At 38.7% G+C, this 19,634-nt stretch overlaps 1 protein-coding gene across 2 annotated transcripts in view; it reads right to left on the bottom strand.

Moving 5' to 3' along the window:
- Nucleotides 1–19,634, bottom strand: part of emc2 (ER membrane protein complex subunit 2) — a 52,041-nt gene that overhangs the window by 19,176 nt on the left and 13,231 nt on the right. For both annotated transcript variants that reach the window (XM_061916400.1, XM_061916401.1), the window contains exons 4-5: nt 13,339–13,424; nt 11,920–11,977 (exon numbers count right to left, since the gene is read on the bottom strand). In XM_061916400.1, coding sequence (XP_061772384.1) covers nt 11,920–11,977; nt 13,339–13,424 — 144 coding nt within the window. The remainder of the gene's footprint in view (nt 1–11,919; nt 11,978–13,338; nt 13,425–19,634) is intronic.

The raw sequence follows: 19,634 nt of genomic DNA, 5'->3' as shown, positions 1-19,634 counted from the left end.
TAATGGTAAATGACTGAAAACCTTAACAAGAGGCTGCTGCTCCATTAGAAGGGCACTACACCGCCACAGCTTTATTTATGGACTGGCAGTTGATTAAGTGGGGCTGCCTCTCCTCCACTCATTGCCAAAGCAATTGGGAGCAATCTCTGAGTCATGTCAAGGGGCTGTAAATTTAGGTTTCTTTCTGACATGGCAACAAAAGAAATCCACTTATCTATCAAGCTGTGACAGGGACCTACAGAGGCACTTCGGTTTACACTGATCAGAGCAGCAATATTTGGGCATATTTAGTAATGTACATGACAACAACCTAAAAAACAGAAAACATGTTTTTTGTAGGTTTCTGGTATGATCAAAACATTGTCATGACGATCCCTCATTTGAACCAGCAAAAAAGGCTACACAACTTGCAATGTGCATGCTAGGCCAGTAGTTTGAAATGGCACGTAACAAAGCTTGGACTAGCAAATGTTGGGCTGAACATTTAATGTAAACATTGACACATCTTCCATTTTCAAATAATTGTCTCATTGAAAGGTGCTGTATAAATGAGCAGCCAAAAAAGAAATTACTTTTTAGTTATACACTGTACTATTTACCAGTGTACAAAGCCAATCAACTGAAATCAGTCAGTATACATTTGAAAATTTGAATGATTCTGTAATGTACAGTTATTACAGTCTAAAAATGTCATGCAGGTGCTATTTAGCACAATCTTAAATTTTTACTCATGTGACCGTGCTATCACAACGTCCACACCGTACTTTTTCCTTCCAAAATAAAAAACCACATGGGATTGAAAAGAACATTTTCAAATTGGTAGCTAAAAAGGCAAACCGCAGTTTATTAAAGTGAAAGGCAATTCCAAACCACTTCCCAGTTTTCTCTATTCAAATAATATTTTTTTTAAACTGACAGTGAGACTTCTGTTGTCATGATTCTTTTATTTTTATTTTTCAAAAGTGCTCTCCCTGGAGACTGGATGACTCATTATCTTACGTTGACTTACAAGAATCCATCCATCCATCCATCCATCCATCCATTTTCTACCGCTTATTCCCTTTCGGGGTCGCTGGCGCCTATCTCAGCTACAATCGTGCGGAAAGCAGGGTACACCCTGGACAAGTCGCCACCTCATCGCAGGGCCAACACAGATAGACAGACAACATTCACACTCACATTCACACACTAGGGCCAATTTAGTGTTGCCAATCAACCTATCCCCAGGTGCATGTCTTTGGAAGTGGGAGGAAGCCGGAGTACCCGGAGGGAACCCACGCATTCACGGGGAGAACATGCAAACTCCACACAGAAAGATCCCGAGCCTGGATTTGAACCCACGACTGCAGGAACTTCGTATTGTGAGGCAGACGCACTAACCCCTCTGCCACCGTGAAGCCCCTTACAAGAATCCGCTTTGGCTATTATTGCTATGTTCACAGGGATGATAACACCTGGACTACGCTTATATATACATATATATATATATATATATATATATATATATATATATATATATGAGAGGGTTGTAATATTTAAATGCAGACATCAGCATGGATCTACGTTAGCTTAATTTTTCAACTTGCGTACGGGGTTTTAACAAGTATCAGCATATCAAATGTAGGGCTTTTTAATGCCATTTTTAATGGCATTAAAAAAAATTATGACTATGTCCGATCCCATAAGATTATTATATTTAGTCAAAAGATTACAATTGTCTATATCAGGGGTCTCAAACTCAATTTACCTGGGGGCCACTGGATGCAAAAATTGAGTGAGGCTGGGCCGCAAGAAAGGATTTCTTAAAATATCTAACATGCACTTTTTAATGAACTCACCTTCTATGAATGGCTTTCCCGCCCTTGCAATAGGGCGGGAAAGCCAACCCTCATGATTTTTCCGGGAGACTCCTGAATTTCAGTGCACCTCCCGACAATCTACCGGTGCAACCATTTTCCTGAATTTGTCTCAATTTTCACCCGACCGACATTTTTAAGGGCTGCCGTGACTTCACTGCCTTTAATGTCCTCTACAACAGTGGTGCTCAACCTTTTTTCAGTGATGTACCCCCTGTGAACATTTTTTTAATTAAAGTACCCCTAATCACAGCAAAGCATTTTGGTTGGAAAAAAAAAAAAAGAAGTAAAATAAAGCACGTTGTCATCAGTTTCTGATTTATTAAATTGTATACCAGTGCAAAATATTGCTCATTTGTAGTGGTCTTTCTTGAACTATTTGGAAAAAAATATATAAAAATGACAAAAAAAGTTGTTGAAAAATTAACAAGTGTGAAGTGAAGTGAATAATATTTATATAGCGCTTTTCTCAAGTGACTCAAAGCGCTTTACATAGTGAAACCCAATATCTAAGTGACATTTAAAACCAGTGTGGGTGGCACTGGGAGCAGGTGGGTAAAGTGTCTTGCCCAAGGACACAACGGCATTAACTAGGATGGCACAAGTGGGAATCGAACCTGCAACCCTCAAGTTGCTGGCACGGCCACTCTACCAACCGAGCTATGCCCCGCCAAGTAATTCAATTATAAATAAAGATTTCTACACATAGAAGTAATTATCAACTTAAAGTGCCCTCTTTGGGGATTGTAATAGAGATCCATCTGAATTCATTAACTTAATTCTAAACATTTCTTCACAAAAAAATAAAACTTTAACATCAATATTTATGGAACATGTCCACAAAAAAATCTAGCTGTCAACACTGAATATTGCATTGTTGCATTTCTTTTCACAGTTTGTGAACTTACATTCATATTTTGTTGAATTGTTATCCAAAAAATATATTTATTAAGTATTTATGACTGACTGCTATTTTTTAGAAAGTTTTTTATAAATCTCACTTAACCCTTGGCATTTATCGGTGCTGGAGGGTATGTTTTTAATCAGAATACAATTAAAAAAAGGAGTTAAAATGTTTTATGGAAAAACAAACATAAATCATACTAGGAATACAAATGACGCATGTTTGGAAATTGATGATTGATTTAAACATTTTAGAAAAATACATGTCATGATATTTGGAAAAATTCCAACAACATGCATTCAAATTAAACTGAGTCAATTTAACATCTTGAATAGATTCTATTGTACACCCTCTCAGTTGTTTAAAATTTGTACATTAGCCAGCAAGTTATGAATAAAGTGTCAGCTAGCTGAAGGAACTTTTAGTCATTTACTGTGGGAATGTCAGAGAATAAAAGAGTAGGTTACGTGAAGTGTCACAAGAGTTGTTAATGTTACCCAAGTTAGCTCATGTGTGTTGAACTGGCGACTGAACTAAACGAGTCCTGTATGAAACAAGCTTAGCTTCCTAATTAACATGACATGGTGTGAGAGTTAAGGACTACAAGCCTACAGTCACCAGAGAATGGCACCCAGAGCTAATTCATTTTGCCGTCCAGCAGAGCAGCCGCTATGGAGGCAGCACTTTTCGCTTTCGAACCTTACAAGACCTCTAGTATCCAGTATTGAAAACAGAGACAAAGATAAGAAACACACAGAGACGTACTAAATGCATCGATGACGGCAACATTCTTGAATTCATTTTCATTCATCGTTTGATGGATTGATGTATTTATCGGCCAAGTCCTAAGATTGTATTACATTTTAAATGCCTCTGGAAATCGCATTTAATGCTTTTTAATGCTATTTAAGGCCCTAATTTTTGCAAAATCCATTTAATGCCTTTTAAAGCTTTTTAATGCCCTGTGGAAACCCTGACGTAAACAACTTAAATACTTTGGTCACTGAAACCGGATGTTGTGATGACGTATCTACTTCTGCTAGCGGGGTACGTCTTTCCCCATGCCCGAAGATGACGCAAAAGTCGCATTCAGGACGCATTTCCGTCTATACTGGAGTCACATGTGAAAAGATCAGTTTCCAATCGGATTCGGACTACCTCCTGATGTGGACTAAATCTGATGTGAAATGATCAGATTTTAAATATTTTAAAGCATTTAGATTGGCAAAAAGTTCCTTTGTCACTTGACAGCAAAACAAATATATATATAAAAATTTTTAAAAAATCACATTTGGTGTGCATTTTAAATGGCGCCCAGCTATCCACTAATGTCACTGCATCAAACAAAAAAATGCTAGATAAGGAAAGGATTGGTGTACATACCCCAATTGCTGAAGCCATTATAAAATGTACGTACATCAAGAAAGTTAAACAAAAATGTATCTACCTTTGGAGATGTATATTTTGCCAGGTTATTGCTTTACGCGAAAAAAGTTAACAAGCAAAGTAATGAGTTTCAAACCTTTTTGGACACCACCATGGCAAAAAAGGGAAAAAAAGCAATTTTTGTTGATTCCACAATTTTGGTTAATGGGTACCACATCTACTCCACAGCCTGTAATTACAACAGCTCAGTTTCCAATCTCTGCTGGCATGCTTTGCGAGTCTTCCTTGCGGTCACCATTTTTCCAATTTTGAAAAAAGGCATATTCCCTACTGATTCTTGAACATGCAGGATAAACTGCTTGATAGCCCTTGCCCTAAGACAGTTGACTCAACGATGAAGCTACTCACTGCCCTGCAAAAATGCAGGGTGTTCAAATACTTATTTTTTTCATGTGTATGTATATATATATATATATATATATATATATATATATACACACGTACATATATATATATATTATATATATATATATATACATATATATATAATATATATATATATATATATATATATATATGTGTGTATATATAACTTATAAACACATGCTTACCTTAGCTAAAGCTAAATATTACTCAAATCTCATCCACCGTAATAAAAACGATCCTAAATTTTTGTTTAGTACGGTAGCATCGCTAACCCAACAAGGGACTCCTTCCAGTAGCTCAACCCACTCAGCTGATGACTTTATGCAATTCTTTAGTAAGAAAATTGAAGTCATTAGAAAGGAGATTAAAGACAATGCGTCCCAGCTACAACGGGGTTCTATTAACACTGACACGATTGTATATACGGCGGATACTGCCCTCCAAAATAGTTTCTCTCGTTTTGAGGAAATAACATTAGAGGAATTGTTACAACGTGTAAATGGAATAAAACAGACAACATGTTTACTTGACCCTCTTCCTGGGAAACTGATCAAGGAGCTCTTTGTATTATTAGGTCCATCAGTGCTAAATATTATAAACTTATCACTCTCCTCGGGCACTGTTCCCCTAGCATTCAAAAAAGCGGTTATTCATCCTCTTCTTAAAAGACCTAACCACGATCCTGACCTCATGGTAAATTACCGACCGGTGTCTCACCTTCCCTTTATTTCAAAAATCCTTGAAAAAATTGTTGCGGAGCAGTTAAATGAACACTTAGCGTCTAACAAGCTATGTGAAACCTTTCAATCCGGTTTCAGGGCAAATCACTCCACGGAGACAGCCCTCGCAAAAATGACTAATGATCTATTGCTAACGATGGATTCTGATGCGTCATCTATGTTGCTGCTCCTCGATCTTAGCGCTGCTTTCGATACTGTCGATCATAATATTTTATTAGAACTTATCAAAACACGAATTGGTATGTCAGACTTAGCCCTGTCTTGGTTTAACTCTTATCTTACTGATAGGATGCAGTGTGACTCCCATAACAATGTGACCTCGGACTACGTTAAGGTAACGTGTGGAGTTCCCCAGGGTTCGGTCCTTGGCCCTGCACTCTTCAGCATCTACATGCTGCCGCTAGGTGACATCATACGCAAATACGGTATTAGCTTTCACTGTTATGCTGATGACACCCAACTCTACATGCCCCTAAAGCTGACCAACACGCCGGATTGTAGTCAGCTGGAGGCGTGTCTTAATGAAATTAAACAATGGATGTCCGCTAACTTTTTGCAACTCAACGCCAAAAAAACGGAAATGCTGATTATCGGTCCTGCTAGACACCGAACTCTATTTAATAATACAACTCTAACATTTGACAACCAAACAATTAAACAAGGCGACACGGTAAAGAATCTGGGTATTATCTTCGACCCAACTCTCTCCTTTGAGGCACACATTAAAAGCGTTACTAAAACGGCCTTCTTTCATCTCCGTAATATCGCTAAAATTCGCTCCATTCTGTCCACTAAAGACGCTGAGATCATTATCCATGCGTTTGTTACGTCTCGCCTCGACTACTGTAACGTATTATTTTCGGGTCTCCCCATGTCTAGCATTAAAAGATTACAGTTGGTACAAAATGCGGCTGCTAGACTTTTGACAAGAACAAGAAAGTTTGATCACATTAAGCCTGTACTGGCTCACCTGCACTGGCTTCCTGTGCACTTAAGATGTGACTTTAAGGTTTTACTACTTACGTATAAAATACTACACGGTCTAGCTCCATCTTATCTTGCCGATTGTATTGTACCATATGTCCCGGCAAGAAATCTGCGTTCAAAGGACTCCGGCTTATTAGTGATTCCCAAAGCCCAAAAAAAGTCTGCGGGCTATAGAGCATTTTCCGTTCGGGCTCCAGTACTCTGGAATGCCCTCCCGGTAACAGTTCGCGATGCCACCTCAGTAGAAGCATTTAAGTCTCACCTTAAAACTCATTTGTATACTCTAGCCTTTAAATAGACTCCCTTTTTAGACCAGTTGATCTGCCGTTTCTTTTCTTTTTCTTCTATGTCCCACTCTCCCGTGTGGAGGGGGTCCGGTCCGATCCGGTGGCCATGTACTGCTCGCCTGTGTATCGGCTGGGGACATCTCTGCGCTGCTAGTCCGCCTACGCTTGGGATGGTTTCCTGCTGGCTCCGCTGTGAACGGGACTCTCGCTGCTGTGTCTTGGATGCTCTTTGGACTGGACTCTCGCGACTGTGTTGGATCCATTGTGGATTGAACTTTCACAGTATCATGTTAGATCCGCTCGACATCCATTGCTTTCCTCCTCTCTAAGGTTCTCATAGTCATCATTGTCACCGACGTCCCACTGGGTGTGAGTTTTCCTTGCCCTTATGTGGGCCTACCGAGGATGTCGTGGTGGTTTGTGCAGCCCTTTGAGACACTAGTGATTTAGGGCTATATAAGCAAACATTGATTGATTGATTGATTGATTGATATATATATATATATATATATATATATATATACACACACGTACATATATATATTATATATATATATATACACACACGTACATATATATATTATATATATATATACACACACGTACATATACATATATATATATACACACGTACACATATATATATATATATATATATATATATATATATATATATATATATATATATATACAGTCAAGAAAATAAGTATTTGAACACCCTGCTATTTTGCAAGTTCTCCCACTTAGAAATCCTGGAGGGGTCTGACATTTTCACGGTAGGTGCATGTCCACTGTATGAGATATAACCTAAAAAGAAAAATCCAGAGATCATTATCTATGATTTTTTGAAAATGTATTTGTGTGTTAAAGCTGAAAATAAGTATTTGGACAACAACATTAACATTTGGTAGAGTAGCCTTTGTTTGCAATTACAGAGGTCAAAAGTTTCCGATAGTTCTTCACCAGGTTTGCACAGACTGCAGGAGGGATTTTGGCCCACTCCTCCACACAGATCTTCTCTAAATCTGTCAGGTTTCTGGGCTGTCGCTGAGTAACGCAGACTTTCAGCTCCCTCCAAAGATTTTCAATTGGATTTAGGTCTGGAGACTGGCTAGGCCACTCCGGAACCTTGATATGGTTCTTACGAAGCCACTTCTTGGCTTTCCTGGCTGTGTGCTTTGGGTCATTGTCATGTTGGAAGATCCAGCCACGACTCATCTTCAATGATCTGACTGAGGGAAGGAGGTTTTTGGCCAAAATCTCCCAATACATGGCTGCAGTCATCCTCTCTTTAATACAGCACAGTCATCCTGTCGCATGAGCAGAAAAACACCCCCAAAGCATGATGCTACAAACCCACGCTTCACAGTAGGGATTGTACACATCATTCTTCTTCCTCCAAACACATATAGTGGAATTATGACCAAAAAGGTAAATTTTGGTCTCATCTGTCCACAAAACTTTCTCCCATGACTCCTCTGGATCATCCAAATGGTCATTGGCAAACTTAAGACGGGACTTAACATGTGCTGGTTTAAGCAGGGGAACCTTCCGTGCCATGCATGACTTCAAACCATGACGTCTTAGTGTATTACCAACAGTGACCATGGAAACAGTGGTCCCAGCTCTTTTCAGGTCATTGACCAAGTTCTGCCGTGTAGTCCTGGGCTGATTCCTCACCTTTCTTACCATCATTGAGACCCCAGGAGGTGATATCTTGCATGGGGCTCCCTTCCGATTGAGATTGACCGTCATGTTTAGCTTCTTCCATTTTCTAATGATTGCTTCAACAGTGGACCTTTTTTCACCAAGCTGCTTGGCAATTTCTCTGTAGCCCTTTCCATCCTTGTGGAGTTGTACAATTTTGTCTCTGGTGTCTTTGGACAGCTCTTTGCTCTTAGCCATGCTGAATGTTTGGGTCTTACTGATTGTATGGGGTGGACAGGTGTCTCTATGCAGCTAACGATCTCACACAGGTGCATCTGATTCAGGATAGTACAGTGGAGTGGAGGACTTTTAAAGGCGGACTAACAGGTCTTTGAGGGTCAGAATTCTAGGTGATAGACAGGTGTTCAAATACTTCTTTTCAGCTGTATTACACAAATAAATTGTTAAAAATATCATAGATTGTGATTTCTGGATTTTTCTTTTTAGGCTATCTCTCATACAGTGGACATGCACCTACTGCAAAAATTTCAGACCCCTGCATGATTTCTAAGTGGGAGAACTTGCAAAATAGCAGGGTGTTCAAATACTTATTTTCTTGACTATATACACATACACACATATATATATATATATTTATATATATATATATATATATATATATTAGGGGTGTAACGGTACACAAAAATTTCGGTTAGGTACGTACCTCGGTTTAGACGTCAGAGTTCGGTTCATTTTTGGTACAGTAAGAAAACAACAAAATATAAATTATTTGGTTATTTATTTACCACATTCATAAACAATGGCATAACATACATATATACACAGGGTCCATTGCCAGGGTTGATGTGATCAACATATATAACAAACACTAAATAAGATAAGGCTCAGAATGGTTTCTTAAGAAAACCTTTCTACATATAAAGTGCTTTTTTTGATTGATTGATTGAGACTTGTATTAGTAGATTGCACAGTATAGTAAATGTTCCGTACTATTGACCACTAAATGGTAACACCCCAATAAGTTTCAACTTCTTTAAGTCGAGGTCCACGTTAATCAACATTAAACTGCCTCAAATTGTTGCTCGGATTAAATAAAATGACAAAACGTTTCTTCTACATATACAAAGTGCAAAATTAAACAGTTTCAAGTCAATTCAGCCTCAGGTTAACTTTTCTTTTCCTCCCCAGCCTGGCTAACTTGGCAATAAGAGGATATATGGGATCATAGTTCTTCCATCATAGATTTGGGTCAAAATCTAGTATTTAATGCAATATGGATTTAAATATTTTGCTATAAAAACATTTGTTATTGCTTTAGCCCTGCCTGACTCGCCGAGGAGAGGCTGCTTGAATGCGGTGGTGACACTTCAAATGGGTTAGCATGTGTTATGAGAGTAGCGTATGTGTGTGTGTGTGGCCCTTTAATATGTGACAGCATGTGACGTCAGTGAGTGTGGGCGAGAGAGTAGAGGGAGCGGTAGTGAGTGCGGGAAGTGGCTAGTGTTTTGTTGGATTGGCTGTGTGCAAGACCTCAATAAAGCCACGATTTGCAACTAATCGCCGGACTCTTCATTTACCCTGGAATCCGGAGCTGTGGAGACCCATTGCCGGGTAGAGTGAAGGGTGTTGCCCCTGAGAATACGTCAGCCCTGGAGGAGTGTCTCCCCTGCTCTCCTCGACTACGGTCTGGGCGCCGGAAGCAGGAAATGTGCAACACATGTTTGACGTGTTGTCGCAAGCAGCTGCTGAACAATGTCGGCAAACCTCCGTCCTCCATTGTTGTATCGCTCAGTCGAAGTGTTCCCAAACCGGAGATCTTAACAAGGCAGGAGGGTCTTCCAGCTCTGGCTTTTACATGTTGTACTAGCTACTGCTAGCATGTGTGGCGGGGTTTGCTGCTAGTGGGGTGTATGAAATAGTCAGGATGTGTCATGTATACAAAGGATTATGGGTATTTGTTGTGTTGCGTTTATGTTGTGTTACTGTGAGGATGTTCTGTCAATCTTGTATTGTGTGGCTTCACAGCGTGGCGCATATTACTAAGAGTGTTAAAATTGTTTATATCACGACCATTAGTGTACTCTGTCACTCAGTATGCCTTGCAGTCGTGTGCGTGTTGCCGCGGAAGCCACACACAACATGATGCTGGACTGACAAGCAGACCGTACATGTAGTAGGCGACAAAGCCAATGGCTTCATAGCACGCCCTAATACTTATTGTCTGGGTGACTACCGGGAGTGATTCAGGAGAATATTAGCGTCTCTTATTGTCTTCTTCGCTCTATGACACGGGTCTTAAATAGGACTTTGAATGGCAAAGGATATATATTTCCGGATGGTTCAACAGCCACCCGCCCGAATCTAATTAAAATCTATTTTTCGTCATGTCAACCGCCCGACCCGCGGTTTAACCGCAGACTTTGCGGATGAGACCGCAAACCGCGCATCTCTAATATATATATATATATATATATATATATATATATATATATATGTATATGTCCTGGGGATAGGTTAATTGGCAACACTAAAATTGGGTCTAGTGTGTGAATGTTGTCTGTATATCTGTGTTGGCCCTGCGATGAGAAGGCGACTTGTCCAGGGTGTACACTGCCTTCCGCCTGATTGTTGCTGAAATAGGCACCAGCGCCCCCAAAGGGACTAAGCTAAATGGATGGATGGATATATATATATATATATATATATATATATATATATATATATATATATATATATATATATATATATATATATATACACACACACACACACAGTATGTAGGTATATACATACTACATACATACATACATACCTATATATACATACATACATATATATATATATATATATATATATGTATATATATATATATATATATATATATATATATATATATATATATATATATATATATATATATATAGTTGTTTTTTTCCCAAATGCTATTCATCAATGCCATAAACCCGGGTTTGATCTTTATCAATTGACTTATTGTTCCATGCCTGACGGAAATACTTTGTATTAAATGTCACATGACCAACCTGTTTAATTTATTTTTTTTACCGTTTTACTTACAATTTTGTCATTACAAATATGCCTCTCACCTTTGAGGATTTAAAATGTGATGCTGACTTTTAAGATGGATTATTTATGAATGCGCTCAATTCTGACAACTCCCCTAATGTATGACTTGTTCATTTGGTTAGATCTTTCAGTTTAATATAGGTTATAAATTACACCTCAAGCTCTGATTACACTTTCTAACAGCCAATATATCTGCTACTGAATAGGACCACAAATAACCCTGTATTCACCAAAACCTTTCCTTCTCTTATACCGTATTTTTCGGACTATGAGTCACAGTCTTCTCCACAGTCCAGCGGGTGGTGAGACCCCAAACCCCGAAAAGAAATAAAAAATAAAAAAAATTTTAAATAAAATTATTATTATTATTATTTTTTTTTTAATAGTTTGGCCAAGTCTCACCCCCGGCCAAACTAAAAAAAAAAACGTGACTTATAGTCCAAAAAATACGGTACTCTTATTAAGTATGTGGGTAACAGGCAGAACAGCTCATTGACGGGACAACGTGTTGTACCTCAACATTTATGGAGCAAGTGTTCACAGCAAAAGATTACAAAAAACAATATACCGGTATGCATTACCGTATTTGTGGGGTCATCCTGAAGAATGGCATCATAGTGTTTGTTGGCCTCATCGTACCTTAGGAAAAAGTACATTTGTTTTTTACACAACCATTTTTCAATCCTGTAAAGTGAAGGGGTGGAGAAAATCAAACAGAGTTTGAGATGATCAAGTTTCTGTGTGTACAGCATGGGATGCTTCCATGATTACAGCAAGGCACTACAGTAATCAGTGTTGATTTTAAGGACGGAATAAACACTCATGTACATGTAGGATGCTGGTCACACAGCTAACCTTGTGCGAGTCTGTAGGGTTTCACAATGAGTCATGAAATCCATGGCAAACAAAGCTCTATGTTTTGAATGTTCTGTTTGTGTTTGATTGTATCCAGTTTGATTTACCTTTAAACAAGATCTGATTGCTGATTTGTCATGTGTTCAGATCTGCAGCCAAGTTGTTAACTTGTCTGTGTCTTGAACTGTGTATAGTACCACAAAACAAGCAACCTTGAGCACCCTATACTGGGGGCTTGAGCCAACATAATTATGTTTAAAATCAATTGCGTGTGCTAAAAAATATAAAATTGTATAGTAAACAAAACTAGAAAGATACGTAGTCATGTGATCTCCACTTGTCATATTTCATCAGGTACAAAAAGATCATTTTAAAACACTTGTCTTGTACAGTTATTATGAATTTTAGTTTCTGAAAACAAGGTCTAGTCTGTCCGACAGTGTCCAACCCAAAACTCTACAAAAGACAGAAGTAACTCTGGTTTCCATTAGCACTGAACTGCCACACTTCCAGCACTACTGCCTCTCTCACACTCAGTTTATTGCTCAGCCACACTTAGGAAAATTTCAGATGCACAAGGCAGCAAGCCACTGTGATTTGGAAAGGTGGGGGTGTTTAGAAAGAACTGTTTGAAGCAGTCCTGAAGTCTAAATTTGTCTACTACCAATGAGCTTCCGCTGTGCAGGCCACTAAATCTGACAAACACCTGAATGTTACTCGATACATCAGTAAAAAAAATAAATCATTGAGAAAAAGGAAAACACTTTTAAGTCACATAACATTTACAGGGCCAAGACACTAGCTAGACCAAAACCGGACAGAAAATAAAAGTTATGAAACCAGCGATTGAGGGACCCTGACAAAAAACAGTGGGATGTGACCACTTTCTTACTGGGAAACCCTTACACAGACTGAAGGGTTATACATGGCAACCCCACGTGAAAGCTTTATCTACATAAGTTAATGCTGGGTAATCCAACATAAATGTGGCCAAATCCAAACTCATTTTGGACATATACACACTCTCACTAATGTTTCACATAGGAAGGTTCAAAAATGAGAAACAATATCCAGATTGTAAGTACAATTCATACAAGTGATGCTGTTTTGCCCCATCTTTCCAAAATGCGGTGTCCTGTGCTTACCTTTCCAAAGCTTCCAGCCTCATGCCCGATAATCGCTTCACTCTGTGGCTATCTGGAAACTGCTTTCTCAGTTCCTGTAGACAGGTCTGCAAGGATGTGGCCAGACAAGAGACACCAATTATATTTGGCTGCATCTACTATTTTATGCTCCACTCACTCACTTCCCCTCTCTTTCTCTTCTACACACACACACACACACACACACACACACACACACACACACACACACACACACACACACACACACACACACACACACACACACACACACACACACACACACACACACACTTTGCAAAAAAAAAAATATATATATATATATATTTTTGCTTTCACAACCTCAAACTTACCAAATACACATTTGTGTTTATTTTGTACTCTGTTGTCCATTTAAGTGAGCTTGCTCTACAGCCCATGGTAACTGCTTACTTCTTTTTTGTCATTATGACTTCAAAGCTTTAGGGGTGTAACGGTATGTGTATTCGTATTGAACCGTTTCGATACGGGGGTTTCGGTTCGGTTCGTAGGTATACCGAACGAGTTTCCACACGGACATATTAGGTAGCGCACCGCACGTTGTGTAAACAATGCAGAGCGAGGCACAACACACGGCAGGCTAGCAGCGACCAGGATGGGGGGGGGGTTTAATGAATGAATACCCCGACTTGAACAAGTTGAAAAAATTATTGGGGTGTTTGCATTGTACGGAATATGTACTATACTGTGCAATCTACTAATAAAAGTTTCAATCAATCAATCAAATAAAGCACTTTATATGTAGAAAAGTTTTGTTAAGAAACCATTCTGAGCCTTATCTTATTTAGTTTTTATTTTATATAAGTTGACCACATTAACCTTGGCAATGGACCCGGCGTGTATATGTTTAAATTTGGTGAATAAATAACCCAAAAATGTATATTTTGTTGTTTTCTTACTGTACCGAAAATGAACCGAACTCTGACCTCTAAACCGAGGTACGTACCGAACCGAAGTTTTTGTGTACCGTTACACCCCTACAAAGCTCAGATACCATCTTACATTGAACGGATATACGTAAATGACATAGCCACATTGTTGTCATAACTAGTCCTCAGATGATTTGGCTTTGAATTTGGCTTAAACAACCCATCCACAAGTTGTTCATGGTATTTTTAATAGAACACTTGATAATAAATTGCTGCAAACTACCATATATTATCCCAACAAGCATCCTCTAATTATGGTGTGATTGATACTGTGTGAAAAAATATGTACAAGATAAACTGAAGGACACGATTTATACATACAATTCGGAGGAAGAAATATTTGATTCCTTGTTTTTTCTAAATGTGGCTACATAAAAATACATTAACTCTTCATATTCTAGGGTAGAATTATTTAAACAAATTATCAACAAATTAACCTAAAAAAACATTATATAAAAAGTGGTGTATGATTTTTGTGAAAAGTGAAATGAAGGAGAATTTTGTGAAGAAAGTATTTTGATCCCTACTAAACCACAATAATGTTGCTCCACACAGACTGGTACTCATGAAGCATCAGGCCTGTCCCTTCAGGAGCTTTGTAAGACAGTGACTACAGTTCGAGTGATAATTCCAAAACGGGAGAAATAAACAAGATACAAATCAAAAGTCGGTGAGCTGGGACTATGGTCACCAAAAAGACATAGGTAACACTCCCCAGTAAGGGCATGAGCCTTTAGTGCATTCAAGAATAGGCTCCTCTAAAGTATCCCTTAGAACCCTGAATGATACAAGAAAAACCAGGGAGAAAGAGATGTAGTGGGACCAAAATTGAGCTTTTTGACATTAACTTGACTCTTATGGCCTCATTTACTAAGATCCAAATACCTCACGCAAAACATGTGCAATCTCTAAAATAAAGTGTATTGTTAGGGGGTGTGTTGCTTGTGATTTACTAACACTGTGTGTAAAATTGGAAAGTAGTGCCGACCGCCTTATTTAAACAAGGATTTTGCGTTTACTATATAGGGCATAACCATGGAGATGCTTTCGTTTACTGCCAATCGATGTGCATTCCTGCATGGTTTTGAACAAGCAGGAGACATGAAGTACTTTTTAAGGGGATTTTAGAAGCAGCCACACTCTTATAGTGCATCTACATTGAAACCACTATTTCATTTTATTTTACCACTGAAGGTACGCTCATTGTTGAGAGGCTGCACTTACTTCCCTTGAAACGAAAGAACCCACAATGAAACGAAAGAACCCACAATTAAATATATATTTTTTATAAAAGAAATATTTTAATAATACATATTATATGTGACAAAAACAAAAGTCATTAAAAAATACTAAAGCACACCAAAATGCATCAATTGAATCTGTTTTAATCCATCCATTTTTTCTACCGCTTATTCCCTTTCGGGGTCGCGGGGGGCGCTGGCGCCTATCTCAGCTACAATCGGGCGGAAGGCAGGGTACACCCTGGACAAGGCGCCACCTCATCGCAGGGCCAACACAGATAGACAGACAACATTCACACTCACATTCACACACTAGGGCCAATTTAGTGTTGCCAATCAACCTATCCCCAGGTGCATGTCTTTGGAAGTGGGAGGAAGCCGGAGTACCCGGAGGGAACCCACGCATTCACGGGGAGAACATGCAAACTCCACACAGAAAGATCCCGAGCCTGGATTTGAACCCACGACTGCAGGAACTTCGTATTGTGAGGCAGACGCACTAACCCTCTGCCACCGTGAAGCCCTGAATCTGTTTTAATCAGCCATGTAAATCCTCCAGCAGCCATAAAATTATAAAAATATGTCGCTAAATAGGAAGGAAAATTATCTTCAGTTATTGCCTGTGCAGCACAAGCACTGATCCTGCATCTGTTTGTGGAACTTTCAGTTTGCACATCCATCAGACCTGTACTAAAAAAAAAAACTAAATAGTGCTCGCAAATGGTGATGAGTGTTAATAAATTACATAGTGTGCGTTAAACAGTTATACTTGCATCTTCTCCTTCCAGTTTTGTGGGTGTTTTGATGATCAGCATATATTTCGCATATTAAAGAAGAAAGACGCAAAATGGATTGCACATCTTATTCTTCTCCCTAAACAGACACAATCCACTTTACACACATGTAGTAGATCAGCTTTGCAGTGCTATCAAGGTTGCATGTGTTTTAGTACACCCAAAACTTTAGTAAATCAGGCCTTTACTGATTTTAAAGTACCAGTAGAATGGAAGAACAAGTTGCCTCTATATTGAAGTTATTACCCTTGTATATCTGATTTATGACACCCAAAGACTTCCAAAGTTTGTGAATACATAGATATAATCAATCTCACGTGAGTCCCAAGTCATTTTGAAAGTTAATGAAGAAGCCAGTCAGGTGTTCCCGTGACGTTGCGCCAGGAACCAAAGATCATTTCCCCATCAACAACAATGCGAATCAAGCAGACTTTGAGAGAATTAACAATTACTTTGGGAAAAATAATGACCTTATATTTCTGAGCACGTACACAAACATGATGAGCAATAGGTTTTAGAAAACCGACTGCTACTTGGATTCAGCTTTATTGTGCTTATAGCATACACAGCATTGCTAGGTTCTAAACATACAAACTAACAATATTGAACCATAATAAAACAAACACTTACTGTAACATTTCCACTCTCGCTAGGATGTTGACTGACAGGATGCTCACATAATTCCATTTAGATGAAGAGTCAATCACAATCCCCATGAAGGGTTAAAAACAAGTTTCTTCATGTGTCTTTTTCGCTACCTCTTGGATGTGAAAGTCAACCAGCCTGTCCGTCCATGACCATATTTGTCTACTACCAGGTGAAAGATGCATTAATTATAATCGACAACAAGCAGCGTATGCTAGCATTAGTTCACTGCTATCAATGTGCTGCTAGTATTACTCATATTTTTAGGTCACGACATGTCAATGGAGTATTGTTAGCTATTTCTGGATATTTTTAGAGAAGTTACAATGAGAGCAACAGAGGACCCTTGATCTGTTGACTCAATTGTTAACTATTTATTCACGCTTTCGAATACATAAAAAGTCAAGCATATGTGTTCTTGACTTACGTAAGATTTGTGAATAATAAAACAGCAAATTTTTTTCAAATCTTTGTGTATTTCATGTTTGACTGATCTAAAAACATGGTCGCAGTGCAGAAGCGTTACTAAAGTGACATAGAATCTACGGAAATTACCAGAAATGTTCGGAGCACAATATTTAAAACGGCTCACTGAATTTGTGGCTTTTTGTGACATTTTAGACGGTATATGTACATACTTTGCGGACTGTAAATACGGTTGGATACGGTTTTTATGGATACAATGTACCACAAATAGGCATATAAAGTAAAAAAATGTTTACCACTCTACCGGTACGTTAAAAGGACATTAAATGCAGAATAGGAAGAACACCAATTCCTTGTTCAAAAATGTAGGTTGAGACATCCTACTTTGGGGCTTATTCTCTAAGGGTACAGGAAGACCTTGTTGCATTGAAGGGCCAAAGAATGATGGCATGTACCGCAGCATCTTGAATGAGAAGCTCCAGCCGTTTGCCAGAACCCTGAAGATGAGTTACAGATGGGTCTTCTACCATGACAATGACCCACAACATATGCCAAGGGAACAAAGGAGTGCCTCAAGAAGAAGCATATTAAGATCCTGGAGTGACTTAACCGATCTCTAGACTTTAATCCCATTTCTGTGGAGGGATGTCAAAACTTTTGAGTTGCCAAGTGACAGACTCAAAACCTTTAGGATTTGCAGAGTATCCTGCATGTAGCCCTGGTGACCTACTACAAAACAAACATCTGATCCTTTTTTTCCAGCAACAAGGGTTTCTACCAAGCACTAAACAGAATTTTTCAAAAAGAGGGTTGTACGGTATACCTAAAATAATGAATTTTTAAAAAGTTACTGTACTGCCTTGAGGTGGCGACTTGTCCAGGGTGCACCCTACTGTCTGCCCGAGTGAAGCTGGGGCTAGGCTCCAGGCCCCCGTCTGCCGCCCCTAAAGGGACAAGTGGTAAAAAATGGATGGATGGACTATAGTGCCTTTGAAAAATACCGGTAGTTTTTTTTCGTGACGCTGCTGGTACTATAAACCGAGGCAACATACACACAGAGCACATACAAGCGGAGCCATTAGAGGAAGAAAGGCAGAAGCGGCAATTCTGACTGTTAATAAAGAGGGCACGCAAATCACAATATGGAGGTATTTTGGCTTCAAAGCTAAAGATCAAGGAGAGTTAAAGCAATGAAGCGCCGCTCTGTAAGCAGTACTTAAAACATGCCTCACCATAGGTGGCAATACTTCAATCTAGGGTTCTACAGTATACTGGTCCAAATAAAGTACCCGCGGTACTAATGAATTCAAAATGATATTATACTGCCTGTGAAAAATACCGGTACTTTTTTTCCATCCGCATGCTGCAGTGCGGCGGTGACATACAGAGCCAAAGCTCATGATGTTGAGTGTCATCACACACACACAAAGCCCATACAAGCAAAAACAGTGGGAGAGGAAATATGTGCAAAATGCATTTCTACTGGTTAATAAAGAGGGTGCGTGAAGTGCAATATGGTAGTGTATTTGAGGTGACGAGTTATACATGGGAAGCGCCATGCTGCAACCAGTGCTTTAAAACATGCCTCCCCAAAGATGGCATTAAAGTATTACAATCTTTGCTTCAAACTTAGGTAAACATTTAAATAACAATCACCCAGACCTGCACAAGGAATTTAAAGGTAATGTAGTTAACCTGCTCCCCTGCAATGCACATAGACGCGCACACGCAATAATTGGCAAACTTGTTGCCACTTATTAGTTCAGTCCAAACCACCCACATAGCGTGAACTGATACTTTTGAAATGACAGAATTTTGTTACAAATTCCTACAATTTGTGTTTTATGTTCAACAATGTGTGTTTTACCTGCTACATGTCGTACATGTGTACTTTGAGCCGTACAGTTTTTAGTATTTAGTAATGCTTGTATTGGTCAAAAAACAGACCAAGAGTGGCAAACAAAAAACATTTTCAATAAAGCTTTTCTATTCTATTTTAACCTAAACCTAGATTATGACAGGCTATATGTAATAAAGAACAATTTACAATTGTGCATGAGTGAAATTACTTTTCATTTTTATTTCAATCTTCTAAAATTGTTATTTAAGTGCAATAGGAAACATATGTTTAACGTATCGTAAGACTTTATTAAAATGAAACCAATAATGGCATTTGTTTCTGGTCTCTTTTATTCTGAAAAGTACAGAAATACATGTTGGTACCA

The sequence above is a fragment of the Nerophis ophidion genome, linkage group LG11, assembly GCF_033978795.1.
Source record: "Nerophis ophidion isolate RoL-2023_Sa linkage group LG11, RoL_Noph_v1.0, whole genome shotgun sequence".
NCBI lineage: Eukaryota > Metazoa > Chordata > Actinopteri > Syngnathiformes > Syngnathidae > Nerophis > Nerophis ophidion.
Note: the sequence above shows the minus strand (reverse complement) of the source record. Positions and strands in the feature narration are given on the sequence as shown.